General features: G+C 39.7%; 2 protein-coding genes across 2 annotated transcripts in view; one reads left to right on the forward strand and one right to left on the reverse strand.

The window, feature by feature from the left end:
• The window catches only part of LOC120737248 (spectrin beta chain, non-erythrocytic 4-like), a 96067-nt gene extending 84900 nt beyond the window's left edge, over positions 1-11167 (reverse strand). Inside the window, 1 exon segment of the mRNA XM_040037837.1 lies at positions 10745-11167. The gene's annotated coding sequence lies outside the window, so the exon portion shown is untranslated.
• A 1366-nt stretch (positions 11168-12533) lies between these two features.
• Positions 12534-16744, forward strand: blvrb (biliverdin reductase B). The gene is made up of 5 exons (XM_040037863.1): positions 12534-12755; positions 14018-14179; positions 15267-15356; positions 15449-15580; positions 16214-16744. The coding sequence occupies exons 1-5, from the start codon at positions 12671-12673 to the stop codon at positions 16366-16368; spliced, it is 624 nt and encodes a 207-aa protein (XP_039893797.1). The 5' UTR covers positions 12534-12670; the 3' UTR covers positions 16369-16744.
• Positions 16745-17411: the final 667 nt, after the last annotated feature.

The raw sequence follows: 17411 nt of genomic DNA on the forward strand, positions 1-17411 counted from the left end.
TGATGGCTCGGGACAAAAGCCTTTTCTTTTTTCTCGACACCAAAGCGCGACCTTTCCTCTTAAACATCCCTAAAACACGGGCTCTCCCTTTACGGCCGCACTAAGAACATCACGCAGCGCTCTATTTTGTGATTAGTTTTCAGATGAGTGGCAGCTGATGGTGTGATCTCAGATGTTGTAAATGAGCTAGCCTCTTGTTTAATGTCCCCAAATCCCTGTACAGTTTTCACTCTAATCCCCCGTGTGGACTAAAGTCACTCGCCAGCATTTTCCTTCAGAACGTGTGAGAGCCACCTTTGAGGTTGGCTGCAGAGTCCCACCATGCTCTGTACTGACTGATATCGCAAGCCATGAAGCCAGCAGGCTCATGTGAATGTTTAGACAGAAACACCCCAGAAAGAACCAGGAGTACTAACATGGGAACCTTCACTGAGAAATATCTGTGGCCAGACTGATGTAATGACTATAAAGCAACAGAAGAGGCCTGCAGGTGAATCGTGTATCTGCAGAAAAGAGGTCCAATGTCTGATGTGTCAATAATTTATCTTTTGATTGCAGTTTTTACTTAATTTTTGCCCATTTGCAGCATTTAGACTGATCATGAAATCTGCAGGGTTTTTTTTTTTTTTTTAAACTGAATTTCAACCAGATTCAATATCAGCCGATATTAGTTCTTTATAGACTTACTGATGTTAGCATTTAAAACAGACAACAATTTTGCTTTATTTAGGTAAAGGAAAGAAATAATCTTCAAACATGAGCTCTGATGTTCCATCAGAAGGCTCTCTGCACCGACACATGTTCGGAGCACCACAAACCAGCAGAGTCAGCCAGATTAAGTTCTCCACAACTGTGCTGCCATTGCATCTCATTAACGCTCAGAAGTAACAACACATAACAAATGTTAGCGAGATCTGCTTACGTTTGTGTATTGGATTTTTAAATCACCACATATTAGTATCAGTCTGTAAAAAACCCCACTTATATCAGCTAGGCTCTGATTTTAACTCACCTCTATCACCGCATTAGGTACTTTCATGCAATCCAAAAAATAGTGTTGCTGTTTCTGTTTCATATCTAGCTCGTTTATGACGTAGGCCAAGTTTCTTTCAAAGATGTTTGCTTTCTAAGTGCCTCCTTAGCTTGTGGCAGCATGCTAGCATTAGCCCTCCTGACATATGACCCACTTTGACTGAGGGCTGCTAACATCCACAGTCCAGCTAAAAGCTAAAAGACTTGTAACTTTAAAGATACATTTTCTTCACATGGTGGATCATCCAACAAGCTTCCCCCTTTATTAACCTCTTGTTGTGTCCTTCTCTCATAATTCTTACCATTTGATGATGACTAAATGAAGCTGGTTGTCAAAATTATCCTGTATCCAAACTGTGTTAGGTTACCTGTGGTGGACGTTTAAAACCTCTTTAGTTGATGACGACTGCAGGAAAAAACCTGTAACTGTATATTTTTGCAGGGCGATAAAACAAACTGAAATACGGATTAAAGCCGGTGATTGGATTGGAAAAGCTGAATCACAACAAAAGTCTGCATCAGTCAAACTGCAGCCAAAATACATGACTGCTGTATCTGCGCGTGTGTATGTGCGCGCGCACGCACGCGTGCCCTCTATTCTCCTTGCCTTGTTCTTTGCCGAACCTCAACCACCTGGTGTCCTAAAATCAGTCAAATCAAACACAAGGCTGCTCTGGTGTGTGTGTGTGTGTGTGTGTGTGTGTTATCACCTTTATTCTAATAATCAGACTCAGCTGTTCAGGAATCAGTCAGCCGTAGGCAGTCACACACACACACACACACACTGCTGGCTATCTGTTTTATGCTCTGTTTTGACACACTGAACACAGCCTGCAGGAAAGTTTTAAAAAAATGTGACCGCAAACTTTCATCTGTATTCATACTTGTGTAACACTAAATTCATTTTAATATTGGCAACAACAACAACAACAACAACAACAACAATAATAATAATAATAATAATATCAAACTTCTTTAAACATCATTCTGGAAAAACAGTTAATGTCCATGAGATCTTAAGATATTGTGTGATGTGTCTTTGTTGAAGAACCAGGAAAATATGGAAATATATTTGGGGGACGTGGTGGATTTTAACTCCCCAACAAAGCTGAGGTGCCTACTGTGGAGTGTACATGCAAACATACACGTGTTACTACTTGTCCTAAGTCCACAGGCAGCAATCCTGTGCTTCACGAATGAGAATCAGAGTCATGTATGATAACGTGACCTGATTCTGTGCTGTCTGCAGGTGTGAATGTGAGCATGAATGGTCATCTGTCTGTTTATGTTAGCCCTGTGATGGACTGGCGACATGTCCAGGGTGTACCCCGCCTCTCATACAGCAACAGCTGGGTTAGGCTCCAGCCACCCCCTGACCATGAATTAGATGAGCGGTTAAGAATGATTTAATAAATGACTGACTGTGTCACAGAGTAGCAGAGCTTCACGGATAGTAACACCACTGTTTTCGGTCATTGTACATTCGTCTCCTTTTCCTTGTCCAACTTCAGGGAAAAATACCACTGTGGGCAGTAAGCTAGAAGGATCACCACCCCCCTTTCTTTGTCTGTATGAAGTATAAAATCAAAAAGCAGAACAAGCTCACAAGCAGGAGAGACAAAGAAAACAGCTTTATTATTACTTCTGACATCTGTTGTTTTTCTGCTGTAATACATTTTAGTGCTCAAATCAGATGCATCTTCATCAACTATTGATGTAGACTCCATCGACATCTCTCTACATCACTGCATATCAAATATTTTTGTCACCAGGTTTTTTTTAAAGCTGCTTTTTGTGCTTCTTTGACTATGATCCAACTCAGAATATGTTATGGTTTAATGGTTTTACTAACCACTATATTAAGAACACTTTAACTACCAGGAGTGTCGTGATAACATCAGATGCTACTGGACAAACAGAAGACACATTTAAACTACTACAGGCTTCAAAATAGTTCTGAAAATAATGAAAATCAAATCAGAACAAGTGCCGATGTTGCCTGGTGAAGTTAGCATGTCACAAGTCCATCATAATTACGCACAGTCATGTCCCAGCAGGTGCAGGGAGGTGGAGAAGAGTCAGATGAACCTGGTGGATCCTGAACAGTTGATGCTGATCAGGGCTGGTGAGCTTCAAAATGGAAGTGCTGAGTAATACTGCTGATGATCTTTCATTCAGCCACATAAATACAAAACACCTCCAAATGTTTTATTCTGTGAAGGCGACGACAGAAGCGAGTCCACCATAGTGTTTCACACTGCATTCAGCGCACATGCAGACATCTATTAATCTGACCGCACTGGTAATTCAGCAAATATAATTTCAGTAGTTTTAAAAAAAAAAAAACTGTTAAAAAACAACAAACTTGGACCAGAAAGTTTTGATAAATAAAATCAAAAACACAGATTCAGAACGGGGATCTTGCTCTGATGTTTATGTTGAACTCTCGGGGTTACAGAGTTCGTAGGAGGCAGCTGTGCCAACACTGAAAGATCAAACCTTTAAACAGCAGCGTCCTCTCTGAACTCTCCATGGTGTTGGAAGAAAGAGCATGAATTGCATCTGTGGCCGTGTGTTCTCTTTGACATCTTCCATATATTGTTAAAGCCCAGTAGATGCAGTGGAAAACCGCACAAATAAAACCAAACACTGTCATATTTACGTATGGAACCTGATAATATGAAAGAAGTTATACAAAATAAAACACTCGTGTTTGGTAAGTTTTTACTGCTTAAATAATTTGTTAAAGAGTGACATGTCCTATTTTATTTTGTAAATATTTTTATATTAAAATATGATATTATTTCATTCCAATGTCAAGATCTGCCTGTTTCACAGTAAACTAAATTATCTCAGTAAGTCACCTTGAACTTGGCAACCTGTGATGATAATACTGAAACAAATGAAATTAGCGCTGGTAAAGACAGGACAGCAAAAATGGGAACTTTGCCCAGAGATATCTTCTCATCTCTCACTTTTAGGAGAGAATCTAGATCATATGAAGCTTTTCTGTTTTTCTCCAGGTGGACCTGAACCCTATATCACTGTGGTTTATAGGACAGCATCTAAAAGGAAATGTTCTACATCCAGGGTGGCCATCTCTGTTTCTCCCCAGGTGGTTTGAGTGTGTTTGCGTGACTGCGTTTCAGCTCAGTCGTGACTCTTTTAGCTGTTCTCTTTACTTTGAGGTTTTATCATCCAGACTTGTATCTGTCAGTCTTATTGACATGGGTATGAGAGATTGTGTCTCAGTTTTTCCTGTACATTTAAACAAGCTTTTGAACGTTAACCCTTAATCGGTTATTTTAAGACATGCCTGTCACATTTCAGTTGATTTCTTTTGCTTAATCAATAGCCTAGAATCCACAGCTATCCATTAGGGCTGTTTGAGTAGAGCAGAAATGAAAACCACAATTAATTCGGTCAATATTGAGATTATGATCTTTTAATACAACTGCTCGTAGAATTCATTTCTTGGGAGTAAATTTTCTTGAACTTTCATCCAAAGATAAAAAAGAAAGATTTTGAATTAAACCCTCCACAGCCTGGTAGTCGGTAAATTTAGAGAGTACCAAAAGCAAAGTAAGAACCAAGCACAATAATCATATAATCTCAGAGATTTTGTTTTGATAATCACTGGAAGCCAAAATTGTAACTGAAGCTTAAAATCTGACTAAATGCACAAGCATATTATCCCATTAAAACAAAAACATAAGCCGAATATCTGCACAGAACTGCACTCTTTTTGACAAAAAAACTCTAAATGGATTTATTCTGCTCACTTCCAACTCTATTTTCTTTCCTTTTTCTCTTTTTTTTGCTTTTGAAGTAGCACTGCGTGGTTCACAGTTTTCTTGCGCTAAGCCTCGATGCATCCACCGCTGTCTGAAACATGCAGTTTTAGCTCTCCTCCCTTTAAGATAACTTTCTTCTGACTGGCTTAAAAAGCAGGTGGGAGGGGCTTCTGTGCCACAGCCAGACTCGTTTGCCTGAGATGACCATATTTGGAATATCTGCACTCACTGACCATATTAGAGACAAGATTTGTATTTTTTTATTTTTACAAATGTTGGAACCTGAATTTTTGGCTTACAGAAACTACTTGAAAATGTGTTCAAGTTTATTATAAACTTCCATTATTGTAACAATATACGGCCATGGTAAAGAGACAGCACAACTCTTTTATGGTCTAGGGTTTTACATATCAAGATACAAATAAAAATAATCTCACAAAGTCAACCATGACTTAGTTTGTCACTGTTGCAGTTATTGTTACCCATAAAAAACAAGTTGTTTGAAGTTTACTTTAAACAATGTATTATTGGTCAGAGTTATCATTCATAAGTTTCCTGTTGCTTTGTTATTCAGGGATCATCTAATAGTGTAATTACTACTGCATGTCTACATCCATACATGTGTGAGATTGCAGAAATGTCAGTCGTTACATCTTCTCCTCTAAACCACTCAGTGTTATTATGGCCTTCTCTCACTAGCTATGCTGCTGAAGTGAGCCACCACAATAAATCACAGTTTCACCAGCGACGTAATGTAAACACCCCCACGCCCCTCGCCCCGCCTCCCTGCTCTCTCCTTTTATTATCCTTCACACTTTTGCAGCTGTCCTCTCTCTATTCCCACCGCTCCCTGTGTCCTAACCTCTCATCCTCTTTGTCTGGCTTCCACAACTTGTGTTTTGGCAATTAGTATCTGACACTGATGCCTCTAAACTAACTAAAGAATGACCATAGCCTAAATGCTAACCACCCGGTGTCCTTGAAACAAACACTTAACCCTGAAATGCTGCATTGAAGCAGTTCCGTCATCAATGGTAATGTACAGCATGCAGTGACCACAGAATGATGGTAACGTGAACGAGTGCTAATATAAACTGTGTGACTGTGGAGCTGAAAGAAGAGCTGATGGATCCCATGAGCTTCTCTGGGTCGAATGTTTATCCCATCATTACTAGTCTGTAAATTATATACACGTTTAATTAAGTCTACTTCCAGCTTCAGTCACGTATTCCAAAACCAGGACAGGAGTTTAAATGTCATTGTACTTTTTAAACTTTACCACTTAGTTGAGTCTTGAGTGTAATTTTACAGCCATCTGTAAAACTCATTGGAGGCACTGATCTTTAACATTACTGAAGCAGTGTGAGATCAGCTTGACAGAAAACAGAACAAAAGTCCTTCCAGAAGCCAGGAGAACTATTTCTAAAGACAACATAAAGAACTGACAAGAAAGCTGACAACTTATTTCCCATTTTTCTTGGAAGACATAAAGAAATAAGGGATGGCTCTAGCACCTACTGCCCACCACTGTTCTCTTTTATGCCATTATACTTTTTTTACTATCTTTTTTCCCATCTTTCCCAATGCATGTGTAACAGGGGCACCAACCAGTCATATAATATGTACCCACAATGCAGTTTAACAAAGCCAGTTTAACCCAGCTAGCTGCCTGTGACTCCTCTGATCATATAAAATAGGATGATAGCTCATGATGTTCTCCTCCATTCTGATGTTGATAAAAAAAAGAAATGTCTATAGTGTTCTTGTTCATCTACTGCAAATATGTGGCTCATTGTGATTTTAACAGTTTTGGAAGGGGGGGGGATTCAGTTATATCAGGCATTTGCTACACACATATATAGTGGAACAAATTAAAACTGCAATATTAATTTACATGGGTACATTTTCCACAGAGCCTGTCGACAGAAACTTCATAAACTTCCCACTAATTCATATTCACGCCACATTTCTACCTCAGATCTTGCGTATGGATCAATACGGCTCCCGTGCAATGATGAATTCTCCAGTCAGCAATTTCTTCTCTTCATATTACTCCACCAGTGATCCAAGAATAGCTTAAAGTACCTCACGGATGCAGGACTGTCCATCTCTTTTGATATAGAAGTTAAATTTAGAGATAGAGAGAATGAGGGAGAGACAAATATATAACCAGACGAGGTGAGAAGACAATAAACTAGAAAGATGAAAATGAAGTGTGATATTGTGGAATATAGGTGTTAGAGAGATAAAGGAAGGAAAATATGGAAAAAGAAGTGAAATAGAAAGACATTGGGAAAATAAAGAAACTGATCTGAGACAGATATAGGGGCATATCACCAGAAAGATGAGTCGAGTAAGAAAGAGAGACAGCTGCCAGTGTTAATCAGTCAGCGGCAGCAGCTCTGTGTCTCTAAGGCTTAATCTGGACCAGACCCTCAGTGCACCCCCTCCCCTCTTTTCTTTAGTCTTCATCAATATCGTCACATACACATCATTTGGGGACATTAATCACAGCCTCTCCTAGCTCGCTGATATCCCATCTGCCTATTGACAATTGTGAGGAGAACGCTCGGTTACTAAAACGTCTAAAGATTGATTAAGTGATTAAGTGTCAGACTCTGGAGGGTTCGAGAAAAGTTCAAGACGCCACATTATTCTCCATTAAAACATAACTTTGTCAAAAAACGCCAAAGTTAAAGATAATACAAGACGCGACTGTCTCATATCAGTGCTTATGTTCTGTTTTTACAGTTTTACAAGCATTATTTTATCAGTATGAAAGAACATCCCATCAACCACTGCCAATAAAATCAATTTTCTGTGTGATCACAGCCATCAAATCAACAGGAAGCAAGATGTGAGCATGTTCATGTTGAACACGTGAACAGAGTGAACTAAATTCTACCAATTGTAGTAGCTAAATCGCACTAATTCAGCTGTCTGTACAGGAGCAACAATGATGGCTCGTTTAAGATCAGATTAGATTTAAATGCCTATTGTAAACACTACTGTCTTTTAATACTATTACAATAACCCTGAAATTAAATAATAGCGCTTACCTGTGCTTTAAAGATTAAGAATTTCTTGTCCTTTATCTCCACGTTGGTAGAATTGTTGAGTCATTGTCTTATATTTCTGTTTGTATGTTCTTGTTTTTACTATTGATCTAACTCAGTTTACTTGTTTCATGCAAAGACTGTATTTAAAAGATGATGCCACCCATTCATTAGTGAAGTCGAAAGCTACGACTTGAGGATTTGTTGGTGTTTCTACGTGCGAAGGGTGAATCATGATGCTCCTTTCTGAAACCTAGAATAGCCAAAATTGACAAAATGGACCTCGTCTTTTGCTTATTATAACCTGAAATGAGCGACTGAGCCCATAACCCTATGGCAAAAATGTTTACAGAGGTCACGTTTAAGGTAAGTTTTTCTGTAAACCTGGAAGTTTTTTTTGCAGCCACAGGAATCAAGAGGAACGCAGGAACTTTCACATTTGGCTTCGCTTTTCAGACCCGGAAGCTACGTCCATCTTTTATGCTCTCTGAGTGTTAAAGTGCTGGTGGAAAACTGGGACATGTGAGCTTTCAGAGCATTCATGTGTTGTTTCAAATAGGAAAAATGTTTGCTGCCTCGTGACTATAACAGATACATAGCAGTTATAGAGTCAGTGCAATAGCTTGTAAATGTTAATTTAAAGTTTATAGCTACAGCTACATTTGGACATTTTTCTGCTGGAAAACCGCCAGTGAGTGCATGGTTGCAAATGATAGAATGCTGACACTCAGCCTTATTTCCCCCTGTAATTTCATTGTTTCTGTACAATTTTCATCCTTTTGCTGCAGTCAGGTTTCTGTTATTGATCTGTGTACAAACTCAAATGTGTAGCAATAATGTTCTACAGCTCTTACATTAACATTTAACAGTGAGCCGAACATTGAACATTTAATCCAATCTAACTTTACGTTTGACTGTCATTCTGACCCAAACATGACCCCAGGTTTAATCCCAAACTTTATCCACACTGATATTACCTGACAAAATACATGGAATCTGGATCATTCTTTGAGGGAGTGATGCTGTCTCTCCTTCTCTCCTTCACACTCACTCACACACACACGCACACACAAGATCCTTCACTGTGACGTCACACAGTACGCACTTTACACACTGCACTGAGTCACTTTGAGTCACTTCACCTCAGCACAGTGAACCCGCATCTGTAAGCAAGGGCAGCAACCACACCCAAACTCTGAGTCGACAAGAACACACCTCTTAAAACAGTGACCTTGTGGTCTGATAAACAGCAGAGAGCTTCAGTATCCTAAAGATGCTGTTGATCATCCAGAGAAGACAGGGACAACAAGAAGAGTAATTCTATCTAGCTGAGAAACACCATAAATGTATACAATATTCACACTGCTGTGCAAAGATTTTAGACATGGTGTTCAAATATGATTCCATCGTGCAATACAAATGTAGAAGCAAGCTTGCTCTGCAGCAAACAAAGTCCCCAAAACATGCAGCCAAGCACAAAAAGAACAAGTTGTGCTCCCAGTCGCTGATCCCAGCCCTGAAGTCTGAAGTCTAGGGTTACGGGAATAGACACAGGAACCACGATAAGTCCTCTTGGATGATTGGAACAATCCCCCAACAAGTCCCTGAAGAAACCTGAACAACCTGTGCCATTTTAAAGGTAAAGTGTTTTTAAATATTTAAAATACATGAAGTAATCTTGCTTACCACCACGTGTTTTGTTCACTTTGAAATGGGATCTAGCTGGGTTCAAACTGTTAAACTTTTGTATTACATGAGTGACTCAAGACAAACTGAAATACCACAAAATGCAATGGATTCAGGTTATAGAAACCTGCTGAGCACCACATGTGGTATGAAAAGGTTCACAGTACTGTGTGCAACATAAACCCACTGAGAGACACTGGAGTAAGGGGCTCAAATGGGTCCAAAAAAGTCACAAAACTTACAGTAAGTACCGTTAGCAGTTTGGTATTAATGATTAAATGAATTCAGATAACCGCATACCTCTGTTCACTTCTTCCCTCTTCTTTTATTCATGTTGTTCCAGTACAGTCACAAAGTAGAGATAACCAACTAACTCCCACCTGCATGCAAACTTCAGATCAAGACAGAAAGGACAAACAATGGCCCGTGACATGTCTCCGTGCACAACAGGGGTTGTAGTCACTTTTTTTGCAGCAGTGATCAAACAGACATTAGACAGGCTGCACTGCATCTCCTACTTGTGTTGCTGAAGCAGTGCATGCTGCTTCAAGGCCTTGTCAAACTAAAGCATGAATTGAGTCAATCTACAACCACCCCTTCCAAGACAGCAAAATCCCTCCAGGATTTGGAAAGAAAGGTGCAGAAAAGCGAGAGTAATGTAAAGTCACATAAGGAGACCACAGGCACATTTTAACTTCCTACTAAAATACTGCATAGAGCATTACTGTCGATATTTATTCTTGTGAAGTTCTGCTGCAGTGTGCATACGGGTACAGTGTGCAGTCTGTAGCTAGAAACCAAATAAATGATCTCTAATTTAAAGTAAAGGTTACACAGAAGCTAAAACATGCAACCGCGTACCATAGCCCACAAAAAAACTAGGCCGCTTTCTGTTTCTCAGCTCATTTCTCCTTTTAAATTAGACAATCAGATCCAGCAGGCATCATAAGCACCTTTCCAGGCGTGCATCACGTACACATGTAAGTGGAAATAAGACACGAAACGGTCCGTCCCTTTGCCGGATCACTGCGGTACCCTGCACCCAAATGCAGGCCGGCATCCCGGCAAAAAAGGAGGAAAAAAATCCCATGCATCTCGACTCCTTGCTCTCACACGGGGAATGAGACGACAACCAAGTGAAAAGGAAGCATCTTTTTGCGTTTTTATCGGCCTTACCTTTAGCCTCAGTGTCAGTTTTTTGGTTTGGTTTCGTCCTCCTCCTCCTCCACCAAGACGTCGCTGGCTCGAATCGATGAGGAGCGCGGTTTATCAATGGAGGAGACTGACGCTCCGCTTTTATTCCAGCAGGGTTTTCCCTCGATTAGTCCCTATTACACGAGGAAGCGGCTGGTTTGGGTAATTACTGAAGCACCGCGGGGGGTGTGCACTGTGCAAAAACTGCGCCTTAGCGCACGTTAAGAGCGCTGCGTGCCTGCAGCGCTGACCGCCGGCCGGGAGATGCTGAGGTTCAGTGCCGGTGGAGGGTGATGGTGATATCCATAGAGGTCCCAGTTTCCACCTGACACAACCTCTCCTTCCTCCTCCTCCTCCTCCTCTCCGCTGGTGATGCTGAGGAGAAATATCAGCATCAATGGCAGAGAGAGAGAGAGAACGGGAGAGAGAGAGAGAGAGAGACGCTGACGGTGACGAATTTTAACAGATAACCACAAGAGGCCGTGTTTCAGCAAATTGATTCAAAGGCTAAAGAAGAACAAAAAAGAAATATCACAAAAGTTAGAAATACCAGCACATAATACATCTATGCGAATTTCTCTTTGAGATCAATATTCTTATTCTTATCTGAAAACACTGGTAAATATTTTAATTAATACACATTTAGGAAGAAAGTCTAAGTTAGCTGTTGATTTTTCCTTTTTTAAAACTCCCTTTTAACTTTTATTCTCTTTTTTCAAATAACATTTTTTTAAGACATTGTCACATGAAATAAGGACGTTATTTCATGTCTTTTAAGCGTGACGAAGGCTACATATAAAAAAAATTAAAAGAGTTGCAGTACACCTGCAAAATGTTCCTCTTCCTTTTTTCATTTGCTCTCTTTAAGTGTCACCACATAATCAGGCTCCATCTTGTTTTAAAGAGCCCATAGTCCTGGATTAGGGCTTACTTGTGGTTCCTGGGAATTTTAAAAGTAGAATGGGAGGCAGAGCCTTCAGCTTTCAGGTCGGTCAGTCTATGGAACCAGCTCCCAGTTTGGATTCAGGAGACAGACACTGTCTCTTCTTTCAAGATTAGGCTTCAAACTTTCCTTTTATATAAAGTTAGTTAGGGCTGGATCAGGTGAACTTGAATCCTCCCTTAGTTATGCTGCAATGGGTCTAGGATGCTGGGTGATTCCCATGATGCACTGAATGCGATTTGGTGCAATATAAATAAAATGTAATTGATTCGAAAAGCATAGCAGATCATCTGCCTCCATCTCATTTAGTGTCTTGCATCCTGACACTCAAACTCTTTGTGTATCCTCCTTTGCTACATCCATACACATTCTCTGAGGTCTTCCTCTTTTCCTCCTACCTGTCCTATCCTATGTCCAGTATATCCACTATTCCTCCTCTGCTCATGTCCTAACTTTGTTTCCAATCTGAACAGTCATTCTGGTATACTCATTTCTAATTGTATTCATTCTGGTAACCTCCAACAGAAATCTTAAACTTTTTAACTCTGCCACCACCAGCTTTAACTTGCATAGTTTCTAAAACTATTAGGAATAAATCAAACTAGGTATATTCAACTACATCTATTAGTGATTCTGATTGGCTAATTTATACGTAATGAACTGTCTCACCTTCATTTTAAGATCAAATATATTTGGTAAATCTTTATCTTTATCTAAAAACATTTTTAAAATGTCTCTTTCATGGTAGCGGTTGCTATTCCTGCCCTGGAGCGACGCACAGGAGCTGAACGGCTCCTTTAACTCTCCATATGGGCGGAGTCTAAGATGCGGAAGTGCCTTCCTGTCAAGCCAAAGAGGCGTTTCGTTAAAGGCCAGATGTATTTTTAAGTGAATGCATCTCCTACTCCGGACACTCTTCAGCTGACCAGGTGTTGCTGTCTCGTGGATCCCGCTTATTAAGAACGATGTCGGACTCCATTAAAAACGTCGCGATATTTGGAGCCACGGGAATGACCGGGCTGGCGACCCTGCCGATAGCAGTAGCTGCAGGTGAGGAATAAGAGTAATAAAAATAAGTTACAGACGAAAGAGAAGAGATCATGTATTTGTGTAACCGTGCGGGAGTCACACTGGGGTCTCTCAGGTGGGTTTCAGTAGGCTTTTCATGCATTGTTACTGTTGGAGTTAAAGTTGGAGTTTTCCGCACAGGCAAAACAAACTTCGATGCCTCAGACTGTTTTCTGAGCGTCCTCGTGCACCTGTAACAGGGTAGTTACACGTCCACCTGTGGAGGTCACAATAGGGTGATAAACATGAGGTCACGGGATTCCCTTGCGTAATAACCACATCTTAACTGTAACAGTTTCACAAAAAGCTGGTAGAAATGTTCCTCAGCCTGTTAAAATCAGAAGTTTCACATGAATATTTATGACATAATTATTTTTTTTATATCACATGTATTTGGTCAAGTTTTGTTAATTTTTTTTAAAGGGTTGAATGAACTGAATGAACACATTTCAAGGCCTGATTTGTAAACTGTAAACTGTAATCCGTGATGAATGTCACTCTCTGCTGTAACTTTCTGTAACCCCCATTAGAAGTACAGCTGCAATAACCCACTGCTCCTCTCACAAAATCCCATACACAAACACACTGTGTCATATGATTCATTCGATTTAGCAACATTTTCATTTCCTTTCCTTTTGCTCACCCATGGCAAAAAAAGTCGACTCATGTTTAACGGCCCAGGCAGCGTTTTGCTGAGTCACGGCAGTTTGTAACACAGAGAGCTGATAGTAAAAAGCTGTTTGCTATCTTGCCCCCACAGTAAAGGGTGGGATCTCTCCTGAAGCTGTCACAGAGTCACCAGTCAACCTGCATTTGTATAGCACTAATTAAACAAATTAAATTAAAAGTACAGGGAAGACTAGAATACTGCTAAAAACTACAAAATTACATAGGAGCACATTAAAAAACAGTACAAGCAACAAAAGCTTCTGAAGCAGTTTGTTGCTAGCAGTTTCTGCACAGTAACCAAACAGGAGAAAGTGACATCTTGAGTGTGCTGGTTGGCACCCAGGTGAGATGATCTGTTGTCATTGTGTCACCAAGACAAGTCCCTGCTCCTTTGATAAAAACAACACATTTCCATGACTGTAAGATCCTGCAACACGCACAGAAACCAACGACTTCAATACAAAACAAAAAGCACAGTATGCTATAAGTGAAAGTGTTTCATAATTAGGTGTTTATGGTCGAAGTTTAGTTTAATTTCCATGTTTGTTTGTTTTTCTCTCTCTCTTTATTTTTAGGATACAATGTGACGGTGCTGGTGCGTGACCCCGCCAAGCTGCCTGATGACCACAAGGCATCCAGAGTGGTGGTGGGAGATGTGCTCAAGAAAGAGGATGTAAAGAAGACGTTGGAGGGCCAGGATGCTGTTATTATCATCTTAGGCACCAGGAATGACCTCAGTAAGGCTGAAGAATCGCACATACAAGCAAATATAACAAGACATTAAATCAAAATGCACTCTTGCAATCATATCGCCAGCCTACCTGAACTCAAGAGGACTTATTTCAATGCTTAAACTAATACCAATGGAACTGCATGGATTTAAGTTCATGTGGTTTCATGTATTCATAGTAATTGTAATCGCATGCAGTCACTGAATCTTAAAATTCAGTTTCCTTACTTACATGTTCACCTTTCAGGAGAAAGACTATATATTTCAGTGATGTAATGATGTAAAACACTCACTAGAGGTCACCAAAGCATTCTTATTACATGTAAAACATGACATTGGGTCGGTTTGACATAATCTAAAAGACACAGTATAGAGATGAATGAGAATTATAGCATAAAACTAAATAACATATGCATAGCTTATTGAATAATTTAATAAATTAAGGACTGTATAGAAACTACTAACTCTATAAAAACTGGAGAAGTCTCTCCCCTCCAGGGCTGAACATTTCCTCCACAACATGCATGAACTGACTCCGTGGATCCAGGGGGATGTTTGGCTCTGGATTACTTTTTGATATTTTCTTCAGAACATCAAGACAGTGTTTCTCAACTTTTTACTATTTCCTATTTCACAATGGTAAAGAAGTCTTTCAAATATCCCTGGATGCAGATGTGCATCAAGCCAAAATATTGTATCACTTCAAATTTGGACCAAAACCCACCTCTGGGAACAATTTTCATGCAAGTCTATCTACGACCTTTGAGTAATCCTGCTAATGGACAGACAAGCCGAACAATCACATAAACAACATTTAATTGACTAATTTCCCACCAAAAACAAGACATTTCTTTTAAATTTTAAATTAATATTAACTTATAAGATCAATTAACTCACGTTATTGATCTTTTAAATCATCAGTTAAGTCACTAAAGCACATAATAGAGATTTGAGTTTATTTTTATGGTGTTCTCTAAAACATTGGATTTACTTTTACCCAGTGGAGCATCTGTAGGAATGAAGCAAAACAACAATCAAGTGCTGTTCTGCAGTTGTGTGTGTGTAATATCTCTAATCTAATTTGTATTCATTAGGCCCAACTACCATGATGTCTGAGGGCACAAAGAACATAGTGGAAGCTATGAAGGCGCGTGGAATCAGCAAAGTGATCGGCTGCATGTCAGGTATGCCTCGCTGCGTTAAAAAAAAAAAGGAAGTTGAAGAGCTCATCGAAGTCTGTACAATCAATCATTTTTCTCATCTCTTTTCTTCCCAGCCTTCCTTCTGTGGGATCGCTCCAAAGTGCCGCCACGTCTGGTTCCTGTGACGGAGGACCACGACAGGATGTACACCGTGCTGAAGACATCAGGGCTGGACTATGTGGCTGTCATGCCTCCTCACATTGGAGGTCAGTAGTAAGAGGAAGCCGAGAGTTTTGGTTGCAAAGGTCCATTTTTCAGCTTTATTCAATCTGGAAAAAAATGAAACCAGCTAAAAAGAAAGTCCAGAAAAACAGTTTCTGGCATAGTTCAATATAATTTTAACGTTTATGTTAAAACTTATAACTCATCTGTCTGTGCATAAAAATATAATACTAGGTTGGCAGCACAATTATACCAAAACATTCTTGTTAAATGCTGCCCTCTTGTGGTGAATTCTTGTACTAAATTTTGCAGACGGGTTTTACAAAAGGTGTCTTTAATCGTGGCCTTGCCTACTACAACGAAGTGAGACGATTAAGGAAAGGAGTTACTTTTCTACACACATGTCAGACTGCTCATAATCTCTTTTCTAAATCAATGGTTAAAGTAAATATCGTCAGAATGGACTTGTACTCATTTACACTCAATGAAGGGGAGATTTTCGAGTTTGTTCATCCGGCTGTTACTTAGCGGTTTTGCTCTTCAAGCCCATTTGAGATAGAATGGGACAGTATGTGGGTCGTGGTCTAAAAGGAGTGCAGCGTCTCTGCTGCAAATCAGGAGAGCGTTCATACATCCTCTTGTATTCATTAAATGTTTTGTTCTGCCCTCATCTCCAGGTGACCTTCCTCTGACAGAGAATTACGTGGTGACAGAGAACACGCTAAAGGGAAGAGCCATCTCTAAACACGATCTGGGACATTTCTTCGTCAAGTGTCTCTCCACGTCGGAGTGGGACGGCAAGACTGTTGGAGTGTGCGGAGAGTACAAATAGTCCTGTAGTGCACACTGCTTATGCCCCGTTTAAAATCACTTCCTGTTATTGATGTTGAGCGATGAATGAAGGGAAGAGTTTTGTGTTGAACTGCTAATGTGTGGGTTTTTTTTTTTCCTTGCTTCGGTCTTTTCTATTCCCTTTTGTAACTATGATTTAGCATCTTTTGCTTGGTGTTCTTTTCTTATATTTTCTTTCATTATTAGCTGCATATATGGTCATCTTTTTTTCAAAAAAAAACAAGTGCCAAACCTGTAGTGTTACTTCAGCTCTTTAATTGCTTCTTTCTTCTTCTGCATTTCAATCATTACATCATGAGATGAGTCTTACTGTTCTCACCATTGTCCTAAAAATAAAAGACTTTACTGTACTAAAAGTTGTGTTGAACTTTACCACATTTTCACATTTAAAAGAGAACTGAATCTGTTTTCCACTCCTCGACTCATGTTCGAGCGGGTGAAGTGGTAGGGTGTATTTTAAGCCGAAATGGTTACAGTCTCCCTTGTGTGTGTCCTGCAGAAAAGACAACCAAGCATATCTAGCTTTTGCACAGTTCTCTGACCAAGCTGTACCAAATTCAGCGTGAAGAGGCTGCACAAATAAGGAAATCTTTTCACTTCAAAAATAAACTGGGTGTTAAAAAAAAAGAAAAAAAAGAAAAAAAAAGTGAGGCGTGAATACGCCCTTTTCACCATTTCTAGTTTCACACATTTTACAGCGCACAGCAGTTCCACTCATTGACATTTATAATGCAAAGGTTATATTCAGGCACATTAGATTATAAAAAGAAGGGACTTGGGATTCAAAGAATCCCACTTTAATACTCCTGGATTATAACCTGTGAATTACAAACAATACTTAAAAAGTAACTGCCTGCAAGGATTCAAGGATGGCTGCCAAGTGGGAAGACATTTCTAGCAGGACTTTAATATAATTTAATTTCTTATTAACTGAAAACTGTAAGTGATCACTTTGAAACTTGATATATACTATCCATTGATTTTTTTTTTTTTTAACACTATGAGGTCTTAAGTAATCTTTGA

Source organism: Simochromis diagramma, unplaced genomic scaffold (assembly GCF_900408965.1).
Source record: "Simochromis diagramma unplaced genomic scaffold, fSimDia1.1 OVJJ01000463.1, whole genome shotgun sequence".
NCBI lineage: Eukaryota > Metazoa > Chordata > Actinopteri > Cichliformes > Cichlidae > Simochromis > Simochromis diagramma.

Excerpts from the sequence above, each read along its gene's own strand:
- blvrb (XM_040037863.1), top strand. The coding sequence starts at position 12,671 with ATGTCGGACTCCATTAAAAACGTCGCGATATTTGGAGCCACGGGAATG. Across the intron at positions 14,180-15,266 it reads AGGCACCAGGAATGACCTCA|GCCCAACTACCATGATGTCT; the intron begins GTAAGGCTGAAG and ends TGTATTCATTAG. Across the intron at positions 15,357-15,448 it reads AGTGATCGGCTGCATGTCAG|CCTTCCTTCTGTGGGATCGC; the intron begins GTATGCCTCGCT and ends TTTTCTTCCCAG.